Genomic DNA, 23,785 nt, shown 5'->3' on the forward strand with positions numbered 1-23,785 from the left:
CGGGCCACATCTATCACGTGTACACATGGATCCCGCCTCCATCTCGCCACGGATGGTGGCACCAAATCACGTGTTCACATAGATCCACCCCTTCGAGGATGCCACCTGGAGCACTGGCCCCTAGTTACGGACGCTCACGAACATGGCGCACCTACGGACCATTGCCTTGGCTCTGTCCTGAAGGCGGTGGCTCAAATACTCATACTCGCTCGTCCCCGGCCAATTGACAACCCCGATCCCGACAGTGAAGCCCAGACACAGAAGGTGCGCGGCTGTGCCGGCGGCTTTGTGCAGGATGCGGTACAGCCAGAGCTCGGCGCTCGGCTGCGTTCGGCGCTCGTCGGAACTTGGCGGCTCCGCCATTGCGGCCGGCAGCGCAGGCCTCCTTGCGTCCTTGCGTCACTGCGCCTGGGCGCCATGGCCTCGGGCCTGGGATGTACCGAAGATGACGGAAGTCTTTGGGCCGGGTGATTACGGGGAAAGAAACACGCCTGTGGGCCGGATGATTTCGGGTTATTGGCTGCATTCAGTATGAGGGCCGTAGGTTGCCGACCCCTGGGTTAATGTATGATGAGCATTTGATGGTACTGGACCTGTACTCACTGGAGTTTAAAAAAGATGAGGGGTGGACGTCATTGAAGCTTAGTGAAAGGCCTGGATAAAATGGATGTGATGTTTCCACGAGTGGGAGAGTCTAGGATCAGAGAGCATAACCTCAGAATAAAAGGGCGTACCTTTAGAAAGGAGATGAGGAGGAATTTCTTCAGTCAGATGGTGATGAATCTGTAGAATTCTGCTTTGGAGGCCAAGAGCAGAATTTCACTCAGACTAAGGTGGAGATTGACAGATTATTGATTAGTAAGGGTGTCAAGGTTTATGGGGAGAAGACAGGAGAATGGGGTTGAGAGGGAAAGATTTATCAACCATGATTGAATGGTGAGAAGACTCGATGGGCTGAATGGCTTAATTCTGCTCGTGGAACTTAAGAACTAAAAGGGCTTTCTCACGGTGCGACCTGACGCAAGACTTAACAAGAGTTTAACATCGTGGGAACCTCCTGCGATAACAGTACGGCATTTGTGGACCACCGAGGACCTCCGTGGCGCTAACGGCAGGTAGTCGTGTAACTTTGTAAGGTCGGGAGAAAATTCAAACATTTTTGAATTTCTCCAAGAGTGACGAGCACTTTTTGGTGAGCGTTGCAACATTGTATGAACGCAGATGCCAGTGCGATTTCCGTGCGATATCCGTAATGACTCTTGCGGGTACCGTGGGAACTCCTGCGAACGGTAAACCCGGAAGCTTGACATAGGGGACATAAGGTGAGTAAAAAAGGTGGTCTCAATATCGCCAATGGACCATGTGTCCATCGAGGACGTCCCACCTAATTGTCATTGTTTGAAAATCTTTTTCACAATAATGACTTGCAGAGATGCCTCAAAGAAAGTCAGAAAGTTTTTAGCCATGCAGGTAAATGAGGAGGAGACTCAGCAAGAGAGACAGGTGGAGAGGCAAGAGATGCCAGAGATACCACTGCCTGTGGGCTCCTTGGAGCAGGGAGAGGGTGATCAAGGTGGATTTGAGATTGCCTCCCCAGTAGCTGTTGCCTCCCCAATAGCCTCAGCAGACGATAACATAAAGGGAAGATGGCAGAAGGTAAGGCCATATAACTTCAACAGGGACCAAGAGGGGGAACTGGTGGAGTGGTGCCAATGCAATGAGATTCTCTATGACAAATCCAGAGAGGATTATAGAAATAGGGAGAGAAAGCGCAACCTGCTGGAGACGAAGGCTGCGGAGTATCCCGGGTGCTCATGTGAGGATCTATAACAATATATTAGTTTATGTACAGGAGAACAATTTAATGTTATCCATGATTTAAAAACATACAATGCTACAGATGTAAAAGTGCTGTTTTTGCAGTTACCTTAAATTTATCTTATAAGTCTGTCTGTTCCCTGCAGCTGCAATGTAAAAGTAGTGGCAGACAGCCTGTACTCGAACTAACTTTGTATAGGCATGTCTGCAAATGAGCCAATTCTACGAACGGAGGATATTTATATAGTGTGTGAAAAAAAGTGACATCATTTGTGCCACGTGATTAACTACACTACAGTCCACGATGTTCATTCACGATTAACGGGAAAGATCGGGAGACGGACAAGTCACTCGCACAAATGACAGAATTGCCGAGTACCGTGGGAACTCTTTATCTACCCCCCGTTATATCGTGCGGAACTCGTGCTGGACCACGACCACTTCACTCTGGTGACATCTTGCGTCAGGTCACACCGTGAAAACCGGCCATTAGACGAAAGGCATACTGGATCTCCTGGATGCTAATCATTTTAACTCCTCTTCACATTGCCCCACTGATCTTTCTGTCCTGGACCACTTCCATTGCCAGACTGATGCCACACGCAAACTCTAAGAACAGCATATCGTATTCTGCTTGGGTAGTTTACAATCCATGGTATGAACATTGAATTCCCATTTAGGTAATGCCCTCCCAACCCTCCTCCCCTTCTTTCTCCCCTAAACCCCTCACTTCAGCACTCCTATTCCCTCTCCTGTGGCCGCACCTGGACACTCCCCTATTTCTCCCCTCCATCATCTCACAACTCCCCCCACCCCCTCCGCTACTTTAGTTCCCCTGGCTTCACAATCCACATCACTTGTTCTAACCATCTGCCCATCAACCCCCCGCCCCCATCGCCTGTGTCGACCTATTATCTGTCATGCTTTGACCTCTTCCCCCCCCCCCCCCCACCCACTTTACAATCAATCTGAAGAAGGATCTAGACCCAACATGTTCTCCAGAGATGCTGCTTGACCCACTGACCTACTCCACCACTTTGTGTCCTTTTGTTGTGTTGACCAGCAGCTGCAGTTTTGTTTAGAGATACAGAGATACAGTGAGGAAACAGGCCCTTCGACACACCGTGTCCGCGCCGACCAACGATCCCCGCATACTAACACTATCCTACACCCACAAGGGCCAATTTTTACATTTACCAAGCCAATTAACCTACAAACCTATACACCTTTGGAGTGTGGGAGGAAACCGAAGATCTCAGAGAAAACCCACGCAGGTCACGGGGAGAACGTACATACTCCATACAAACAGCACCCGCAGCTGGGATCGAACCCAGGTCTCCGGCGCTGCATTTGCTGTAAGGCAGCAACTACGCTGTGCCACCGTGCCGGTTTCTATGTCACTGACAGTTTATGCCAATAGGAGGGAAGATTTAATGGTAACTGGTTAAAACTGCAAGATGTAGATGTGCAAAATATATTGAATGACACAAATAGGATCAAATTTTATAATGCATTTACTTTCAGGAAGCAGCTTGTTGGGCTCTGAACAATCTCCTGGTACATCAGAATAATCTTCATGCAAAAATTGGAGATGAAGAAGCACGGTATTTTGTTTTAAAATATGCTTAGCTCTGTCTGCATTACATTTGTTGTGATGGAAATGTTTTAAAAAGTTTATTTATGTTGATATAATAACTTGCGTAATTTCAAAATTGTATTATAGTTATCCCGTTCATAGACAAGTGATGGCAGCCATGTTGTTACACTCCGGATCGAAGGAAGTATTTCGGGCAGCTGCAAGTACTCTGGCAACTTTGGCAGATCAAAGCAGTAAGTTAAAATTGGGGGGGGAAGGGAGAAAATAAATATTCCAAACTAAGTATTTACTCAGTTCTTTGAAATATGTTTTGTTTCATTTTGCTTAATAGTGCAAATAAGGAAACTACTGTTGGACAAAGGGATACATATCAACATTTTAGAACAAATGAAAAAGCATTTGGACTCTAGCGATGTCTTGGAAAGTGCCTGCAAGTTACTTAATAAACTTTATCTGGGAAGGTAAATGTTTATTTATTTTTGCCAAAATCATATCTTTTTAAAAGGTCTACTTCTTGGCGCAGGCTGAAGCAGGCACATCATTTCCCTTTGCCTTGTATATACGTTCGAGTCAACAACTCTCATCCAGTCTGAGGCAAGTGATTGGTATCTATCTCTATCGATCTATATCTATCTATCTATCTATCTATCTATCTATCTATCTATCTATCTATCTATCTATCTATCTATCTATCTATCTATCTATCTATCAAACTCAAATCCGTCCGTCCGCCTGCAGTACGGATCCCTTCCTGCCTTTCGATTCGTGCCCGATACTCGCAGATGTCCAATCGGAATGGCCGATGCTCGCAGATGTCCAATCGGAATGGATTCATTTGCATGTACGGCTGCCGCTGCATTTCTTCCTTTGATTCATTGCCACGCCCAATCCAGACGCTCAATCTCCGAGATATTTTCCATTTCGGTAGAGATTTCGCTTTTCTTTCTAAGTATCCACTCCTCATTTCATTTCGTCGTGTTGAAGTACATGTTTTTAATCAAATCCTTCCCCCCCCCCCTCACCCACCCCCAAGTATTTCAAAAATAAACAGGCTTCTTTTTACATGTCAGCTTCCAACACACTTCGAAACAAAGTTGCAAGAGAGGAACACTGAACTTTTCACTGCTGCAGCAGGCAGGGGAGGGCTGCAATCTTACATTTGGGAACGGGCTCAGTTCCAATGGAGGAGACGGGTGCATGGTGGAATATTGGGTTGGGGGATCACACCATTGGGGGAGCAGACCCAACGGGTCTGCACTTGGTCTAGTATATATATAAACCTGTCCCAATCATGTAACTATTTCTGAAATGTTGGGATAGTTCCTGCCTCAACTACCTCCTCTGGCAGCTTGTTCCGTACAACTGTCAGTTACCTCTCAGATTCCTATTCAATCTTTTCCCCTTCAACTTAAACCTATGTCCTCTGGTCCTCGATTCCCCTACTCTGGGCACGAGACTGTGCATCTACCCGAATATTGGGTTGGGGGATCACACCATTGGGGTAGCAGACCCAACGGGTCTGCACTTGGTCTAGTATATATATAAAAGTCTGTGGCTGCCGCCTGCCGTCCGGCTGCCAGCTGCCTTTCTTCCTTTTGATTCGCTGCTCCTTCCTGTCAGCTTCCAACACACTTCGAAACAAAGTTGCAAGACAGGAACACTGAACTTTTCACTGCTGCAGCAGGCAGGGGAGGTGCAATTGAGGGAGGCAGGGGAGTGCTGGAAACTTACATTTGGCAACGGCTTCAGTTCCATTGGAGGAGACGGGTGCATGGTGGAATATTGGGTTGGGGGAATCACACCATTGGGGGAGCAGACCCAATGGGTCTGCACTTGGTCTAGTTAATATATAAAACTCTCATGCCATCCGACCGGCTGCCGTTCGGCTGCCTTTCTGCCTTTTGATTCGTTGACGGCTGCTCCTTCCTATCAGCTTCCAACACACTTCGAAACAAAGTTGCAAGACAGGAACACTCTGAACTTTTTACTGCTGCAGCAGGCAGGGAAGGTGCAATTGGAATTTTTTTTTAATCCACTGCTGAGGGAGGCAGGGGAGTGCTGGAATCTTACTTTGGGAACGGCTTCAGATCTGTTGGAGGAGACGGGTGCATGGTGGAATATTGGGTTGGGGGATCACACCATTGGGGGAGCAGACCCAACGGGTCTGCACTTGGTCTAGTATAATACTAAAGCTCTCATCTTGACCAGTTCCTGTCTGCGTTGTAATTAAATTTGTGCAAAAACAATCCCCCATAACGCTACGATTTTTCGGCACCTTACTCAGGTGTCCAATTTCGTTCAGACTGAAATGTCTGAATGACAATAAAGTATACTTTACTTTATTCTCTATTCGCCATTCTCCTCTGCTGCAAGTCAAATAAGTTTTGTTCCGATCGGTGAAAAAGTGGAAACGTTATGAAGGTTTTGAAGTCCCCCACACACACCCTCCCCCACACGCCCCTCTCCCTCTCTCCCTCTCTCCCTTTCTCCCTCTCTCTCTCTCTCTCTCTCCCTCTCCCTCTCCCTCTCTCTCTCTCTCCCTCTCTCTCTCTCTCTCCCTCTCTCTCCCTCTCCCTCTCTCTCTCCCTCTCCCCCTCTCTCCCTCTCCCTCTCCCCCTCTCTCTCTCCCCCTCTCTCTCTCCCCCTCCCTCTCTCCCCCCCTCCCCCTCTCTCTCTCCCCCTCTCTCCTCCCCCTCCCCCTTCTCCCTCTGCCCCCTCCCTTTCTCCCTCTCTCTCTGCCCCTCTCCCTCTTGCCGTGCGTGTGAGTTGGGAGTATGCGTAAGTGGATAGGGCGGATGATGGGGTAAAAGGAGCGAATGAACAATATTAATATAATATCAAGAGGGGTGGTTAGTGTTTGTGTGTGGAGGGTGGTTAGTGTGACACCGCAGGCGGTCGCTCGATATCACAATGCCTCTGAAGGCACTCCTGCCACACTTCTGGTCATCAGCATGAATATATTTCATTTTTCCTTCTTGTAAACCTTTAAATGGCATGTGAAATTCTAGAAATATTTACTTTTCAATTTGTTTTCATTTTCTGCTTTAATCTCTTTAGACAGAGATACAGTGGGAAACAAGCTCTTCGCTACACTATCCTACACACTAGGGACAAGTTAAAGTTTTTACCAATGTCAATTAATGTACAAACCTGCATGTCTTTTGAGTATGGCAGTAAACCGATTCGTACAAATTCCGTACAGACAGCACCCACAGCCAGGATTGAACCTAGGTCTCTGATGCTGTAAGGCAGCAGCTCTACTGCTACACCACTGCGGTGCCCTGTGTATTGTAATCATTTCATGTCTTTTCAGGAATTTGAATCTGGACGTCAGGACCTTAACATTAACGAGAATAGTGAGCACATTAAAGAACCATACAAACAATTGTTCAGTACAGCTTGAGGCCCTTCAGGTTATATCACATATAACTTGCCCAGGTAAGTGAAAAATGCTGATCCATTGTTTGTGCTAAGCATGTTACATAGTAACATACTTTTCTTTCCAAAAGGGAAAGAAAAGGTAGTTTTAATTATTTTAAAAAGAACTTGTGATTTACTCGATGACTAGTATCAGATTTGAACAAGATTTCCCTTAAACTCATAATGGACAACATTTAATTTGCTGCTGTTTATTGATTGTTATTGGGGCTATTCAAGATTGCGCCATTTTCTGCCGGGGGCCCATAACATTATAGTACATTATAGTACATAGTGCATGTCAGTTTTGACCTTCCACTGCTATTGGGGTTTTCACAACAACCCAGACATAGTGGCAAAACAGAGATTATGTCATATGTTTCCAATGACTATCTGTTCCGATAACTACCTGTTCAACACATACAAACTTTGTATGGCACTGAGGATGAAACTGAGGATCAGGTTTTCTTACACAGAGTGTGGTGGGTGCCTTAAACGTGCTGCTAATGGTGGTGATGGAGGCAGACAAGATAGTTGCGTTTAAGAGGACATTAGACAGACACATGGATATGCAGGTAATGGAAGGATATGGACAATGTGCAGATAGATAGAGTCATACAGCTTGGAAACGGGCCCTATAACCTAACCTTCCCCAGCAAACCAAGATGCCCCGTCCACATTATTTCCACAACCCTCATTTGTCCCATGTCCCTCTAAACTTTCCCTATGTAATCATCTTATACAGGTCCTATTTAAGATCTGTAGATTTTAAATAGGAACTATTGATCTGCTTCAACTATCCACTTACCTTAGATGAAGTTAATTTATCATGAGAATAGAGTGTTCCAACAAACTAGTTTGGGTCATGGTAATGTATCAAGGCAGTGTATGTTATTTTAATTAAATTCTCTATCCAGAATATTTTATGACCTGGATTGGATGCATAACTGTGGCCATGTACACAATGATGGAAGCATGTGAAATTTGGAAAAACCGTAATAGTTCAATAAAAGATTTCTGTACATTGAGAAAAAAGATCCCATTGCTGTAGGCACATTAGATGAATAAAAATGGAAGGAGTTTTATCTTGTGTAGAAAAGTTAGCCCAAATGACAATAATCCTAGTTTTAATAGAGTAACATCCTAGTTTTAACTGGAGAAACTCAGGGGTCTCTTTATGAAAAAAATAGCGGCGAAACCCTTAGAATCAGGGGTGGGGTGGGTGGGACGCCCACCCACCCCCACCCCTGATCATCTGAAGAAGGGTTTCGGCCCGAAACGGAGTGCCTATTTCCTCGCTGATGCTGTGCAGGTGAGTTTCTCCAGCTTTTCTGTGTAACTAGTGGATCTCTTTTGAAAAAGGATTAGAATGAAGACGCCAAGAGTATCGAGAATTCTCGTGCCGTAGGTGGGTCGCCATGTGGTCCTAGTGGATTGCCAGGATGTCGAAGGTTCTCATAGTTCTCGTAGGTTGTAGCCGGTGCTGACCAGTGAATTTCATTGGCTCATTAGGAAAAAAAAACGTTAACAGTAGTTTTCAGAACCAAGGATAACTGACCAGTAATGTTATTGTCCGCCAAGCTTCACCGCCGTGTATCTCTGGCTTCTTAAAAGTTTTCTCCACTCATTCTCCCTCCTTATCCCTCCATCTCCCTCCCTTTCTCGCCCCTTCTCTATCCTTCTCTCCCCTCTTTTAAAGGATAAATGGCCAACAGAATTGAAAAGGTGAGAAAACAATCATTCTTTACGTTGCATTGAAGAGCAGAAGATATTGAGAGAACAGAGGGATTTTTTGCTCTAGATTGGGGTTCGGGGTATTCTGGGTAACTATTACTTTTAATGCCAGCAGTTAGAGAGAGAAAAGAAACTAAAGAATATGCTGGAACTTTGAGATACAAAGCAGAGGAATTGCAGCAAATCTGAAACATTTGCTGAAAATACTCAGCAGATCAGGCTGAGAAAAACGGAGTTATTATTGAAGGTAAATAATATGACATTAGAATTAGCCACTTCCAAAAGGTGAGGCCAGCTGCCTGACATTGCTGAATTTAGCATTGGGTTTGAGGGTTGAAACATGTGTCAGCACCATAGGTGGCAGCTATTTGTATACATTGTGTATGCAAGCAAATAATTTCACTGTGCCTTCCTATTAACTGTGAAAAATAACTGAAGGCTCAAATTACTTCATAAACCAACTGAATGGAGATTTTTTGCAAAGTTCTTGTTAAACCTGTCTTTTGGATTCTACAAAGTGAAGGAAACCACATCCTGAGCACTGATTGCAATGCACCAAAAGTGTATTGCTACTTCACTTGGAAGAGTGATCTTGAGGCCTGTTTTGCTCTATATGTTCTAAACAACCAGCAATTGATTGTATTTTTTTTACTATTAGTTTCCAAGATCAATCGGAAAGAAGATTTGTTAAATGTGGATGTGTTGGAATCAATGCAGAAATTAATTCATAAACAATGCTTGTTGGAGGGTTTACACAAATTGGTTCTTCAATCTTTGAACAAGGTAAGAAAAAAACCCAATAGTGATCTCATTTTTTCTTGTGCTCAATTGCGTTTCTACAATAAAATTGGCCAAAATGTTCACAATTTTAGCGTTTGAAAAATAATTGTGAACATAAGATTACAATTGCAAGTCCATAAGTTGAATCCATGGGGGGGACAATCCCCCCCATGTTTTGTAATCCGGATTTTTAAATTCGGTGAAAAAAAATCTATTAAAAATCTCCGCTTTCCGCGAGAGAGTGTGGGTGAGACTGATGATCGAGGGCACCAATTGGACGAGAGAGACATCGGTCAGCAGGCAGTGGGGGGGGGGGGGGGGGGGGCATGATGATTCAGCGTGATGATTGGAGGAGGGAGACGTCCTGGTGGAGAAAACATAGAGCAGAGCTTGAATCGGCCTGTTTGCAGGGCCTTTCATCGCCTGGCCCGGCGCGGCTTAAAATCGGCTGTGGGATCTTCCACCAAATTCCAGCAGTCAAATAGCTGAATCGAGGCGATCGAGGCTCCTGATGTTGAAGCCCCCGCCGGGCAATGGAAGATCCTGCAGCCAGATGTAAGCCGCGCCGAGCGATGAAAGGCCCTGCGAACGTGCCGATTGAAGCCCCACGATTTGGGGTGGACGAAGCTACTGTTGCTGGAGTTCGGAGTCGGCCACCAACCAGGCCAGCTCCCAATGTTATCGTCCACAGGGCCCACGGCCGACGCTCCCGCAGTCTTGCATGTGTGTGCGCATGCGCGCACTACCGCCAAGAAATTGTGTACCCATGTTTGACAGCGATTTCCGCCCCTGGTTGAATCACATTATATCTTATGTGGAAAGGAACTGCAGATGCTGGTATATACCGAAAATTGACACAAAGTGCTGGAGTAACTCAGCAGATCAAACAGTATCTCTGGAGAAAAAGGATGGGTGACGTTTCGAGTCGGAAGAAGGGTCCTGATGTTAACTACTAGTCTAATTAGCTAGCTATCATTGATTAATTTGTTAATGCTAACATTTATTGGTGCATTTTTTCAGTTCATTCAGAATTCAGCAATCCAACAGTGTGGCCTTCAAGTGTTGTGTTCTATTACTGATTGCTCAGACACGAAGGATCTAACAAAACATGGGGTTTTGGACACCATAATCCATACTCTGCAAATGTATCCATATAAAAGAGGTAGGAATGACATATACCACTGTCATCTATATTGTAATTTAAAAAAAAATCCTATTTTTCCCCCTCTTGTGTTTTATCAAGGAAAAATTCCATTGTCAGGAACTGTTTTTGTGAGTTGTGGATAAACAATTTGTTGACCCTCAAATGATAACAAGTACAAAAATAAATTAGAATTCCATTTGAAGCTAAGCCTTGAATGGCTGCCTTCCAGAAGGCAGAGAGAAAAAACAACTTAAGCTTGTGTTCATTTAGGGAGGATGGGTGTCCTGAAGCCCAGGGTAGGATGGTGTAGATACAGGACGAGCATGCAATTGAGAGAATCTGGGGGGGGAAGAAAGAAGAGTTGAATGAACATGGGATAACTGTGAAGTCAAAGGCCAGCAGAAGTAAATGGTGTCATTTGATTTTGTTGTGGTTTGTAATTTTCCATGGCCCATTATCTTTACTCCTCATTCTGACTATTGCTTTCAACTGTCTACCACTTTCATGTTTCTATTCATGTTACCACTCAAAAAAGCCAACAATGCTGCTGCATCCTTTTTTATCCTGGATAAAATCATTTTCTGAACAGATTAGTCATAGAGGCTACTTTCCATCACTTCAAATGTGTTGCTGACTTTTATCCTTGGTGTCATAATATTATTAAATCACTTTCAATTCTTTCTTATGAGGCCACATAACTCCATCCTATATTAGCTCTGATGTTGGATTATTTTTTGTTTCTGTACCTTCTCCTAAAACCCCAAAACACACATAATTTGCCGAGATTCCAATATGCTGTAGAATTCTGTATCGACATGTCTTTGCCTCACTCAGTGTCTTCAGCAAAATTTTGTGTGGTGGCTATCTTAATTTCCTTTGGTTGTGCAATTAAAAAAAATAAATCTGTATCAACTTTTGTCCCTTTCCAAATAAATGAATTGGAATGGTCTTCATGGTCTTGTACAGTTGAACGCAGATCATTAAACAGTTAAACTCCCAATCAGTTTAATAAAGAGATGTTGGAATGGTGTTAGGATTATGATGTTACCTAGACGTAAATATAGATGGGTTGGTGAGTAAATTTGATGACACCAAAATTAGAGGAGTTGCAGATAGTGAGGAAGGCTATCAGAAGATACATTGGGATATAGATCAGTTGCAGAAATGGACGGAGAAATGGCAGATGTAGTTTAACTTGTGCAAATGCGTGGTTTCACTTTGGAGGCTGGATATAAGGAAATGGTTTGCAGTTAATGGCAAGATCCTTCACAGCATTGATGTTCGAGCTGTAAGACTCTGAGTCTTTGAGGTTGCAAATGTGTTTTTATTAATTTCATCATGAGGTTACTGTATGTCTACGAGAATGAATGTAGGAAATAATTTATTGCATAATTATTCAATTTCTTTTTGGAGTATTGAACATATTTCAAACGTCTATTTCAGAAATTCAGTATCTGGGACTAAAACTATTGGAAGTTCTTATTCCTGAGAAAGATTTGCCTCAATCATTTTTAATGTTATTGGCAAGTGTTTTGGTGGAGATATTACACCTATATGAAGAGGACACAGAAGTGCAAATACAGGTATTTTTTTAAAGTCTTATTACACTAAGGTAAAGAGGAAGCATTCTTTTTTGAGACATTTATTCAGTGACATTGGGAAAAAAAAGCACCGAAATGAAGATTGGTTAATACTAATGAGGAGCTTGTCCAATGATTCTGAAAATTAAACAATGTGTCAGTCTTGTTAATTGGCTGACATTTTTCCCCTTTGTGTTGTCGTTAGTCTTTAATTTCAAATGTTTTTGTACAAATGCACAATGTGTGAATATTTTTGATAATAACAAGGAGACTGCCAGACAGCCAGGTTTTTGATTTAGCTCTGAAATGTACATCCAGAATGGCAGATAAAATGTTTTACTCAAGTCAAGTGAGGTGAAGAAATCATGAGATCATGCTTTTGGGCAAACTAAGTAGCATGTTTGTTCCATACACTCACAAGGGAAATGCACTGCATGTGGCTGGTGATGTCAATCCTCATTATGCACTGACTTCAAACAGGTCTTACTAATAATCTAGTTAATGCCACATGAAAGGGAAACTTGCTCAGGAATAATTGCTCATTTTAGAGTCAGTCACACAGCTTGGAAACATGCTCTTTGAAACTTTTCTGAACACATTTGACAAATTCTGCCCCATCTAAACTTGTTGCATTATGACCGTCCAAGTCAATATTGCACTGTACAAGTGAGATGAAACTCCACCCGTAAGACATCCGATTAGAAACTTTAACAGTAGGTTACGACATGGCACCTAACTTGATTGGCAGTCTAACTTGTCAAAGGTGTTTACGAATAATTCCTAAATCATTACTTATCAAACAACTTTTTTTTTAAATAAACAAAATCTAAAGTATTACATTTTTCCTTGAAAATTGTGTCACAGGTAGATAGGATGGTCATCATCAGGCCATTCGACCTATCAGATTCAGATTCAGATTCAATTTTAATTGTCATTGTCAGTGTACAGTACAGAGACAACGAAATGCATTTAGCATCTCCCTGGAAGAGCGACATAGCAAACGATTTGAATAAATAATAATAAGTGTCCGGGGGGGGGGTGGTGATTGGCAGTCACCGAGGTACGTTGTTGAGTAGAGTGACAGCCGCCGGAAAGAAGCTGTTCCTCGACCTGCTGGTTCGGCAACGGAGAGACCTGTAGCGCCTCCTGGATGGTAGGAGGTAAACAGTCCATGGTTGGGGTGAGAGCAGTCCTTGGCGATGCTGAGCGCCCTCCGCAGACAGCGCTTGCTTTGGACAGACTCAATGGAGGGGAGCGAGGAACTGGTGATGCGTTGGGCAATTTTCACCACCCTCTGCAATGCCTTCCGGTCGGAGACAGAGCAGTTGCCATACCATACTGTGATGCAGTTGGTAAGGATGCTCTCGATGGTGCAGCGGTAGAAGTTCACCAGGATCTGAGGAGACAGATGGACCTTCTTCAGTCTCCTCAGGAAGAAGAGACGCTGATGAGCCTTCTTGATTAGAGTAGAGGTATTGTGGGTCCAAGAGAGGTCATCGGAGATGTTGACTCCCAGGAACCTGAAGCTAGAAACACGTTCCACCTCCGTCCCGTTAATGTGGATGGGGGTGTGCGTGCCGCCTCTGGACTTCCTGAAGTCTACAATGAGCTCCTTGGTCTTCTTGGAGTTAAGGGCCAGGTTGTTGTCAGCGCACCATGCTGCTAAGTGCTGGACCTCCTCCCTGTAGGCCAGCTCATCGTTGTTGCTGATGAGGCCAATCACCGTTGTATCATCTGCATACTTGATGATGGTGTTAGTACTATGTACAGGTGTGCAGTCATAGGTGAAGAGGGAGTAGAGGAGGGGGCTCAGCACACAGCCCTGTGGAACGCCGGTGTTCAGGGTGAGGGTTGAAGAGGTGTGCTTGTCTAACCTCACAGACTGGGGTCTGTTGGTTAGAAAGTCCAGTATCCAGTTGCAGAGGGAGGGGTCGATGCCCAGGTTACCTAGTTTGGTGATCAGTTTTGATGGTATAATGGTGTTGAATGCTGAGCTGTAATCGATGAACAGCATTCTTATGTAAGTGTCTCTGTTGTCGAGGTGGGAGAGGGCGGAGTGAAGTGCCGATGAGATGGCATCCTCCGTACCCCTGTTCTTGCGGTAGGCAAACTGATAGGGATCCAGTGTGGGGGGTAGGCAGCTTTTGAGGTGTGCCAGGACCAGCCTCTCGAAGCACTTGGTGATGATGGGGGTAAGTGCAACTGGGCGGAAGTCGTTGAGGCTTGCCGCAGTGGAGTGTTTTGGCACTGGCACGATGGAGGTGGTTTTAAGGCAAGTGGGGACAACTGCTTGGGCAAGTGACAGGTTGAAGATGTCAGTCCAGACGTCTGTCAGCTGCGCAGCACAGGCCCTGAGCACGTGCCCGGGGATGCCGTCAGGGCCAGCAGCTTTACGTGCATTAGTCCTACTCAGTGCCACGTATACGTCGTGGGGGTGAGTGTGAGGGGTTGGTGATCGGCAGGTAGCACAGCCTTGATGGCTGTCTCTAGATTGTCCCTGTCGAAGCGGCCATAGAAGTGATTAAGCTCCTCAAGGAAGGAGGCATCGTTGGATGTGGGGGTGATGTTGGAGGGTCTGTAGTCCGTGATGGCCTGGATGCCTTGCCACATGCGTCGGGGGTCGGAGTTGTTGTTGAAGTGCTCCTCAATCCTGAGCTTATGGCAGTGCTTGGCCTTCCTGATGCCCCTCTTCAGGTTAGCCCTGGATGAACTGTAGGCTCGAGCATCGCCTGACCTGAAAGCGGTGTCCCGTGCTTTCAGCAGTAGCCTGACCTCGCTGTTCATCCATGGCTTCTGATTCGGGTATATGGTCACCTTTTTGAGGGAGGTGACACTATTGATGCTGGAATTTATAAAGTCCAGAACAGAGGATGTGTAGGAATCAATGTCCGTGTGGGAGTCAAGGGTGGCCTGGGCTGCAAACGCCTTCCAGTCAGTGTTTCCAAAACACTGCTGAAGTGTGAAGTCCGCTTTCTCTGACCAGACTTTAACTGTCCTCACAGTTGGTTTAACCCGTCTGATGAATGGGGAGTACTTAGGGAGCAGGAACAATGAGACGTGATCAGACTGACCAAGGTGGGGGAGGGGGATGGCTTTGTAAGCTTCAGCCATGTTGGTGTAGACTTTGTCCAGTGTCTTGTCTACTCTAGTGGGGAAGGATACATGTTGGTGGAATTTAGGGAGTACAGTCTTCAGGTTAGAGTGATTGAAGTCACCTGCACCAATGAAGGCTGCCTCGGGGTTGTGAGTCTGTTGTTTGCTAATGGCAGTATGCAGCTCTTTCATTGCAAGCTTGGCATTAGCATCAGGAGGGATATAGGCTGCAGTCACAACAGTGGAGGTGAACTCTCTGGGCAGATAGAACGGTCTGCATCTAACCAAGAGGAACTCAAGGTTAGCTGAGCAGTGACTCTCGATGATGGTGGAGTCCGTGCACCATGCTTTGTTTACATAAATGCACAGGCCCCCACCTCTGGTCTTACCAGAGTCTGATGTCCTGTCCGCTCGGAGTAAATGACGCCCCGAAAGCTGGATGGCGCTGTCAGGAACGTCAGTGTTGAGCCAAGTTTCCGTGAAGATCAGGATGTTGCAATCCTTGATCCAGTTGTGGGAGGTGATCCTTAGCCGGAGTTCATCCATTTTGATTGCCAGTGAGCGCACGTTGGCGAGGAAAAGGCTAGGAATCGCTGCCCTGTGTGGGGCTAGCTCTAACCTGGCCTTTAACCCACCTCTGCGTCCCCGGCGGTGTTTTCGTACGCATCACCGTCTGTTGGTGTTTCTGGTGGGCCGAGCTGGCTTGGTGCGCGCTGGTGTTCTGCTGCTCCGTTGCTCCGCATCTGCGTTACTCCGCAGGCGGTCTTCAGCCCCGCGGCTCTGCTGATGGTCTCCAGCCCCGGGGCTTACCTGGCGTTCTCCAGCCCAGCGGGTCGGGTGGCGGTCTCCAGCTCCACGGGTCGGGTTGCGTTCTCCAGCTCCACGGGTCGGGTGGCGGTCTCCAGCTCCACGGGTCGGGTGGCGTTCTCCAGCTCCACGGGTCGGGTGGCGTTCTCCAGCTCCATCGGGTTGCGTTCTCCGGCTCCATGGTGTTCTCCAGCTCCACGGGTCGGGTGGCGTTCTCCAGCTCCGTGGTGTTCTCCAGCTCCACGGGTCGGTGGCGTTCTCCAGGCGTTCTCCAGCTCCGGGTCGGGACGGTCCAGCTCCGTGGTGTTCTCCGGGGGGTCGGGTGGCATTCTCCAGCTCCGGGCCTCCAGCTCCGGGGTCGGGTGGCGTTCTCCAGCTCCACGGGTCAGGTGAGCTCCACGGGTCGGGTGGCGTTCTCCAGCTCCGCGGGTCGGGTGAGGGCCGGGGGTCGGGTGAGGACCGAAGGTCGGGTGACGGCCGGGGGTCGGGTGACGGCCGGGGGTCGGGTGAGGACCGGGGGTCGGGTGAGGACCGCGGGTCGTGTGGGGGCCGAGGGTCGTGTGGGGGCCGGGGGTCGGGTGGCGTTCTCCAGCTCCACAGGTCAGGTGAGCTCCGTGGGTCGGGTGGCGTTCTCCAGCTCCGGGGCTCACCTGGCGTTCTCCAGCTCCGCGGGTCGGTTGGGCTCCGGGGGTCGGGTGAGGGCCGAGGGTCGGGTGAGGGCCGAGGGTCGGGTGAGGGCGAGGGTCGGGTGAGGGCCGAGGGTCGGATGGCGGTCTCCAACCCCGCGACTCACCTGGCGGTCTCCAGTCGGGTGCTCTGTTGCTCTGATGAGCTCAGACGGAAGAGGGAGATCGTCCAGAAAGTTGTTGCAGCCGCAGGAACCGAAGTCCAGAAGTTCCTGTCGGCTGTACGAGATGGATACAAGACTGCTCCGAGTGAGCAGCCTTGAAGCAGGTAAGGGGATTATCGCCATTTTTCCCATTCTAGGGAGACACAGGGCGTCGCAGTGTGCCCGCGCCGCCGCCATTCTATCAAGTCAATTCTGTTTTTCAAACATGGGTGATCTATCTCTCCCTAACCCTCTCTCCTTCCTTCTCCCCATAACCTCTTACACCTGTACTGATCAAGAATCTATCTATCGCCTTAAATATATCCACAGCCTTCTTTGGCAAATAATTCCACAAATTCGCCACCCTCTGACAAAATAAATTTCTCATCATCTCCTTCCTAAAAGAACATCCTTTAATTCTGAGGCTATGGCCTCTACTCCTAGACTCTCCCATTAGTGGAAACATCCTCTCCACATCAACTCTTTACAAGCCTTTCACTATTTGGTAAATCTCAATGATACCCCACTCATCCTTCTAAACTCCAGCGAGTACAGGCCCAGTGCCGTCAAACATTTATCATAACACCCGTCAAACCCACTCATTCCTGGGTTCATTCTTCTAAACCTCTGGATCCTCCCTGGAGCCAGTATATCTTCCTCAAAGATGGAGCCCAAAATTGCTCACAATACTCCAATTGCGGCCTGACCAGTCCCTTATAGAGCCTCAGCATTGCATCCCTGCTTTTTATCCTAGTCCTCTTGAAATAAATGCTAGCATTGCGTTTGTCTTCCTTACTACCAATTCAACTTGCAAATTAACTTTTTGGGAATTCTGCACTAGCTTTCCCAAGTCCCTTTGCATTTCTGATTTCTGTATTCTCTTCCCATTTAGAAAATAGTCTATGCCTTTATTCCTACCGCCAAAATGCATGACTCCGCACTTTGCTACATTGGTCAAAAAATGCTTTTGGCACTTTGGCTTTTATCAGTCATAGTATTGAATATAGAAGTTGGGAGGTAATGTTTCAGTTATTTAAGACGCTGGTAAGGCCACATATGGAGTATTGTGTTCAACTTTGGTCACCATATTAGGTTCAAAGGTTCAAAGGTTATTTATTGGTCACATACATCTAGGTGTAGTGAAATGCTTCTTGCCAATGCAGCACATAAAAAAAATAATACAGACATAACAATCATAAAGAGATTTAAACATAAAAAAATCCCCCCACAATGGTTCCCATTATGAGGGAAGGCACAATGTCCAGTCCCTTTCCCATGTCCACCCATAGTCGGGCCAATTGAGGCCTCTGCAGTCGCCTTTACGGAGGTCCGATGTTCCAGGCCGTTCTAGCCGAGTGATGGTGCTCCGGCGTCAGGAGAATCCTCTCAGCGGCTTGGGACACCTGGAAAGGCCGCTTCCTTACTGGAGACCAAGGCTTCCGATGCCAACAAGGCCGTGCTGGATGGAGCTCCACTACTGGAGATCCCAGGCTCCCGATGTTAATGTCAGCGCCGCTGGCCGCTCCACAGACCCGCAGCTCCGCGATGTTCACCTGCGGTCACTGCTCACTGGAGTTCCAGCGCGGCGACCCGGGCAAGGCATCGCCCGCTCCGCTCCGCGATAACACTCAAGCGCTGTGCCGCGGCCGAAGCCGAGGTTCTTGGCGGTCGCCTCAGGAAACGCCGCTCCAGGCCTGCTGGTAGGCCGCAAGGACGGGTCGAAAGTGCAGCCCTGAGAAAAGCTGCCTCTCCGACCAGGTAGGGACCCTGAAAAATAGTTTCCCCCTTCCCCCCCCCACCCCCCACATAAAAAGGACAAGAGCTCTAGAAAAAAAACACTAAAACTCACTAAAAATTAAAAAAATAGTTGAAATAATGGATAGCCGCAGGCTGGGCAGTCATACCATACAGGACGCCGCCCCCTGGGAAAGATATTGTCAAGCTGGAAAGGGTACAGAGAAAACTTACGAGGATGTTGCCAGGACTCGAGGGCCTGAGCTTTTGGGAGAGGTTGAGCAGGCTTGGGCTTTATTCCTTGGAGCGCAGGAGGATGAGGGGTGATCTTATTGAGGTGTACAAAATCATTAGAGGAATAGATCGGCACATAGTCTTTTTCCCAGAGTAGGGGAATCAAGAACAAGAGGGCATAGGTATATGGTGAGAGTGAAGAATTGAATAGGAACTTGAGGGTCATGGGTGTACGGGACGAGCTGCCGGAGGAGGTTGTTGAGGCAGGTACTTTCGTAATGTTTAAGTGATATTTAGACAGGTACATGGACGTATAGATTCCGAGGGATATGGTCCAAATGCAGAGAGGTGGGACTGGTGTAGACGGGACATGTTGGTCGGCATTGGGCAAGTTAGGCGGAAGGGCCTGTTTCCATGATATATGACTCTCTATAACTCGATGAAAATCACAAATACATAGTTGGAAACCATTAAGCATTTAACCAAGCTTAATCAGCTCAAAAATATGTAATTAGATTTTCTCAAGCAGTCCTCTCCATTCAAATGAATTAAGATTCTTTTCTGGTGTCAGATGTAAATTAGCACAGGTCTTTCCACTGGAGAATTACCACAACTTTGTTGACTGAGACCGACATTGGAGTGTGTTTGGGAAAAGGCTGGCAAAGAATGCCAGCACATCTGAGGTTTCTGTTTACATGTGCCACGTGCCTGTGCCTGAGTGACAGTATGAAACTGGATGACACTTAGGCAGGGGAATTGCACTCTGAACTGGCGCCAACAAAATCTAAAGTGCATTGGCCTCTGATTTGACATTGCTATGCAACCAGCATTTTGGTTAAGTGGATGTTTATAAGGCAAGAAGAGATACTAAAAACTTGAAAAATGTCAAGAGGTACTTGTCTTTTATGTTGTGATCTTTTCCTTGGTAGAATAATTTCAGTAGACCAAACACCTGAGAGTCCTCATAGTCATGCGGTGTGGAAACAAGCCCTTCGACCCAACTTGCCACGCTGACCATCATGCCCCATCTGCACAAATCCTGTCCCAACACATCTGGGTTCCTGTGCCAACACATCCCCTATCCATGTTCTCCAGGGGTGATGCCTGACCTGCTGGGCTACTTTTTTTAGTTTAGAAATACAGCGCAGAAACAGGCCATTCGGCCCACCTAGTCCATTCAGACCAGCAAATCTCGCACACTAGCACTATCCTATACACACCAGGAACAGTTTACAATGTTACCAATCCAGTTAACCTACAAACCTGCATGCCTTTAGAGTGTGGGAGGAAACCGGAAATCCCGGAGAAAACACATGCAGGTCATGGGGAGAATGTACAAACTCCGTACAGACAGCACTTGCACCCAGATCTCTCACGCTTTAAAGCAGCAACTCTACTCCTGTGCTACCCTGCCGCCCTACTCCAATACTTTGTGTTATCTTTTTAGAAACTGGCACCTGTAATTCTCAATTATTAAATGGTTAATAAGTAATGTGATTTTTAAAGAACTATGCAAATGCAGATAATTACAAATATTTCAAGATTATTTTGATGGAATCTGGAAGTAATTTTGTTTAATGGAATTATCACATTTTGATTGAATGTTTATTCTTATTTAGGGTTTTCAAACAGCTTTGTTATATTTTGAAGTCATACCAGCTATCACTGAAATTTTCTTCAAGGAATGCATTGACACATTTATTTCCCATCAGCTGGCAAAATGCAAAAACAGACAGGTGATTTTAATTGCCATTCTTGCTTTTGAGAATTTGAGGAACATTACTTTTAATTCTGTCTTGCTAATTATTTCACATTGCTTAATTTGAAATGATCAGCTACAGACCCTCCTTTTCAAGTGCATATCCAAATTGGCTATTGATCGTGGAATACGAAATCAGATGCTTGAAAGTGCTTGCTCAGAAAATAATATCATGATAGCAAGATATTTAATCAAGTCGAAGGCTGATGTCAATCAGAAATGTAAGAATGGATCATTAATTTACCAGGTAAAACATTTTCAAATATTAAATCTACTGTAACTCCTTATGACAATACCCAAAAATCATCTTTTGCCAATTCCAAAGTAGATTCAATATGGCTTATGTTTTGAAATGTGCATGAAAATAGAAAATGTGCTTGTCAATCGAAAGAAAAATATAAGGTACGCTGAATGCTTAAACATGTGTGGTTTTGGTATAGGTAGGAAATTAAAATGTAAATGATTTAAATTCCAAACCCATACCGCTAACTTTTGTTTTTTTATAGAGGGAATTGGGGCGTGCTCTTGGGAAGCAAGTTCAGCCAATTAAACATTTTAAGGAGGCTGCATGAGTCATTTTGCTGTCAAGGCTAGGATTACCAGGTCTTGGGAAATGTGACAATAGAATCCAAATTGTTTTTGCAAAACACAGTGCTGGAGTAACTCAGCGGGTCAGGCAGCATCTGTGAAGGGAATGCACAGATGAGGTTGTGGGCCAGGCCACCACTTTAGTTTAAAGATTGGTCCAGATCCCAAACATAATCTGTCCATTCCCTCCATCTAAGTTTCTCCATCATTTTGTATTTTGCTCAGAATTCCAGCATCTGCAGTTCCTTGTCTCTCCATCTGTCAATTCTGCCTGCATTTGAGATTAATGCTCTACTTTGTGCTGCATCCTTCTACTCACTTTTTAACACATTGGTACTACCCTTTATGTAATCCATTTCGGATCAAGAACAATCGATCACCGTTGATGCTCCCCTCTGATGTCCAGCTTCTGTTGATGTTCAGCTGTCTGTTGGTTCATGCTGATAGCACTATTGCCCTGAGATCTAATCTAAAGCAATTAACCCATTGTTTTTAAGTCCCCATGTATAAAGTCAACTGATTAACTGTGCAAGAACAAAATCTTCCTCATCGTTTATGATTTAAAAAAAAAAGAATATTTGGATAAATAGCGCTTTTGACATGAGTTTTTATGGAAAGGTGACATTTCAGGTTGGGACCCTTTCTCAGGCAGATTGTAGTAGGGGGTAGAAACCCAGTAGGAACTGGACCTGCCCCCACCTCCCTTCCAGCATTTTCCTCCCCACCATAATCAGTCTGATTATCCAACCCGAAACATCACCGATCCATGTTCTCAGGAATGCTGCTCGACCTATTGGGTTATACCAGCACTTTATGATTTTTTTGTTTATAAACCAGTTCCTTGTGTCTATATTTGATATTACTTTTCTGCAGCCTTATTTGCTTTTATGTCATTATCTAGTTATCAATGGAAAGTGTCAGGAAACCTGGAGGAAAATTTTGAGTGTGACATTAAATTTAATTGCGTTGAAGTACTGCTTCACCACAATAGACAACTTGCTTCTTCTCAACTACTTGTGAGATAAATACTGAAGTTTGCAGTTTGGAGCTTATCACTTTTTTCTGCCTCAAAACCTTGCCTGTGCCCACATACTCAAATTTAAAATTATTCTAAATTCATGAGGAAAAACAGCAGAGTACTTCTTGGATCCGATGAATAATAAAAATAGTCTGCAGTTTAATTAGGTTGTTAATTGTACTGGAATTTTAATAACTCTTTCATGTTTTCCATAGGCTTGTATGAAAAAGAGAAGCCCATTTTTAGTGGAACTTCTGCTCAACAGCGGAGCACATGAGCAGGATATTCAGAAAGCTTTACATGTCAGCATTAAAATGGGGGATGACAAAATCATAAGCATGCTATTAAGAAAACTTGGATTAGATCAAAACAATAAAGCTATTTGCTTAAGTGGACTTCATATGAGGAAGATTGAAGCTGCTTGGTTGCATCCACTGTTTCCTGATGAAAATGTTCCACATTCAAAACAACAACCAAGTAAGTACAAGAAGGAATTATTTGTTTGACTTTCACAGCTTTAGCTGTCAGCATTAGTGAGGAAACACGATTCCAGTTCCGGTGGTGTTGCAAGTCGGCTGCCTCGCCTGCAGCATGTTCGTTGTTTCGACTTTTTTTTTTTTTTTTAGTTTGTCCAAAAGCATGTTTTAGGGTTTCTCTGTATGTCTTGTGTGGGGGGGTGGTGGGTGGGAATAGGGGGACACCGTTTTCAGGCACCTACCTCCACGGAGAGGTGACTTTCTTGCTTGTCGCTTCTTCGCCCCCCTCCTCGGGGCTTTACAGCTGGTTTGGTGTGGCCTTTTCTGTAGTCGGGCTCAGAGATTCAGCGGCGGCACAGCAGGGACTTTAACATCGCGGGCCCAGACCTTCAGCTGCGGCGCGGTGGGGACTTTAACATTGCGGACCCCTTTGCCGGGGGTCGCCGGAGAAGCACTCTGACCGCTGGCCTTTGGCCTACAACATCTTGGAGCCTTGGTCTGTGGATCTTCTGGCGGCAGGCGTGGAGCGGACATTACTTTACCATCGTGGAGCAGGCGATCCCTCTCCGAGGGTCATCTGGAAGATGCAGTCTCCAATAAGGAGGTGGTCGAATGAGAGCTCCGGGCCGCGGGGTGTGCTCGACCTGTCCCGACGTCGGCATTCCGACCATCCTGACCAGTGGGCTTGAACAGTGAAGAAAGCTTTTTACATTTCACTGCACCTTATGGTGCATGTGACAAATACATTTGAACTTGAACTTAATTAATATCTTCTGGGTCTGCTACTCTGTTTTTTCCTCTGACGTTTTCCCTTAAAGGTTTCGCCATCTGCGACCAAGAAGCTGTGGATCTGCAACTTTTGAGCTTGCTGCTTGGTCATATGCTGTATTCGCCTCATTGTCCACATTCTAATTTTTCTCTATTCCTGTCAATTGCCTTTGCTTGACATTAAAGTGATCGCGCTGAGATCAGTTAGGGAGTTAGCATCCGTCCATCTGTGAAAGTTGGTGTGGCTTTAATGTTGTGTTGGAGAGGAGAATGTTTCATCTATGGTTGCATTTCCTGCTGTGGCTGACTCGGCCTATCATTGACAGGTAGACCCTTCCACAGGTGAAGTTGTCTCTGGCCATTGCTCATGGGAGCAGTGTTGCACTATTTTTTCCATCCAATTAATTTA

The 23,785-nt window shown here is 45.8% G+C and overlaps 1 protein-coding gene across 1 annotated transcript in view; it reads left to right on the forward strand.

The window, feature by feature from the left end:
• The window catches only part of lrrk2 (leucine-rich repeat kinase 2), a 189,195-nt gene that overhangs the window by 41,607 nt on the left and 123,803 nt on the right, over positions 1-23,785 (forward strand). The window contains exons 10-19 of the mRNA XM_055653579.1: positions 3,343-3,422; positions 3,542-3,648; positions 3,747-3,876; positions 6,729-6,853; positions 9,225-9,349; positions 10,367-10,508; positions 11,934-12,073; positions 20,387-20,503; positions 20,603-20,773; positions 22,348-22,609. Coding sequence (XP_055509554.1) covers positions 3,343-3,422; positions 3,542-3,648; positions 3,747-3,876; positions 6,729-6,853; positions 9,225-9,349; positions 10,367-10,508; positions 11,934-12,073; positions 20,387-20,503; positions 20,603-20,773; positions 22,348-22,609 — 1,399 coding nt within the window. The remainder of the gene's footprint in view (positions 1-3,342; positions 3,423-3,541; positions 3,649-3,746; positions 3,877-6,728; positions 6,854-9,224; positions 9,350-10,366; positions 10,509-11,933; positions 12,074-20,386; positions 20,504-20,602; positions 20,774-22,347; positions 22,610-23,785) is intronic.

Source organism: Leucoraja erinacea, chromosome 22 (assembly GCF_028641065.1).
Source record: "Leucoraja erinacea ecotype New England chromosome 22, Leri_hhj_1, whole genome shotgun sequence".
NCBI classification, from domain to species: domain Eukaryota; kingdom Metazoa; phylum Chordata; class Chondrichthyes; order Rajiformes; family Rajidae; genus Leucoraja; species Leucoraja erinaceus.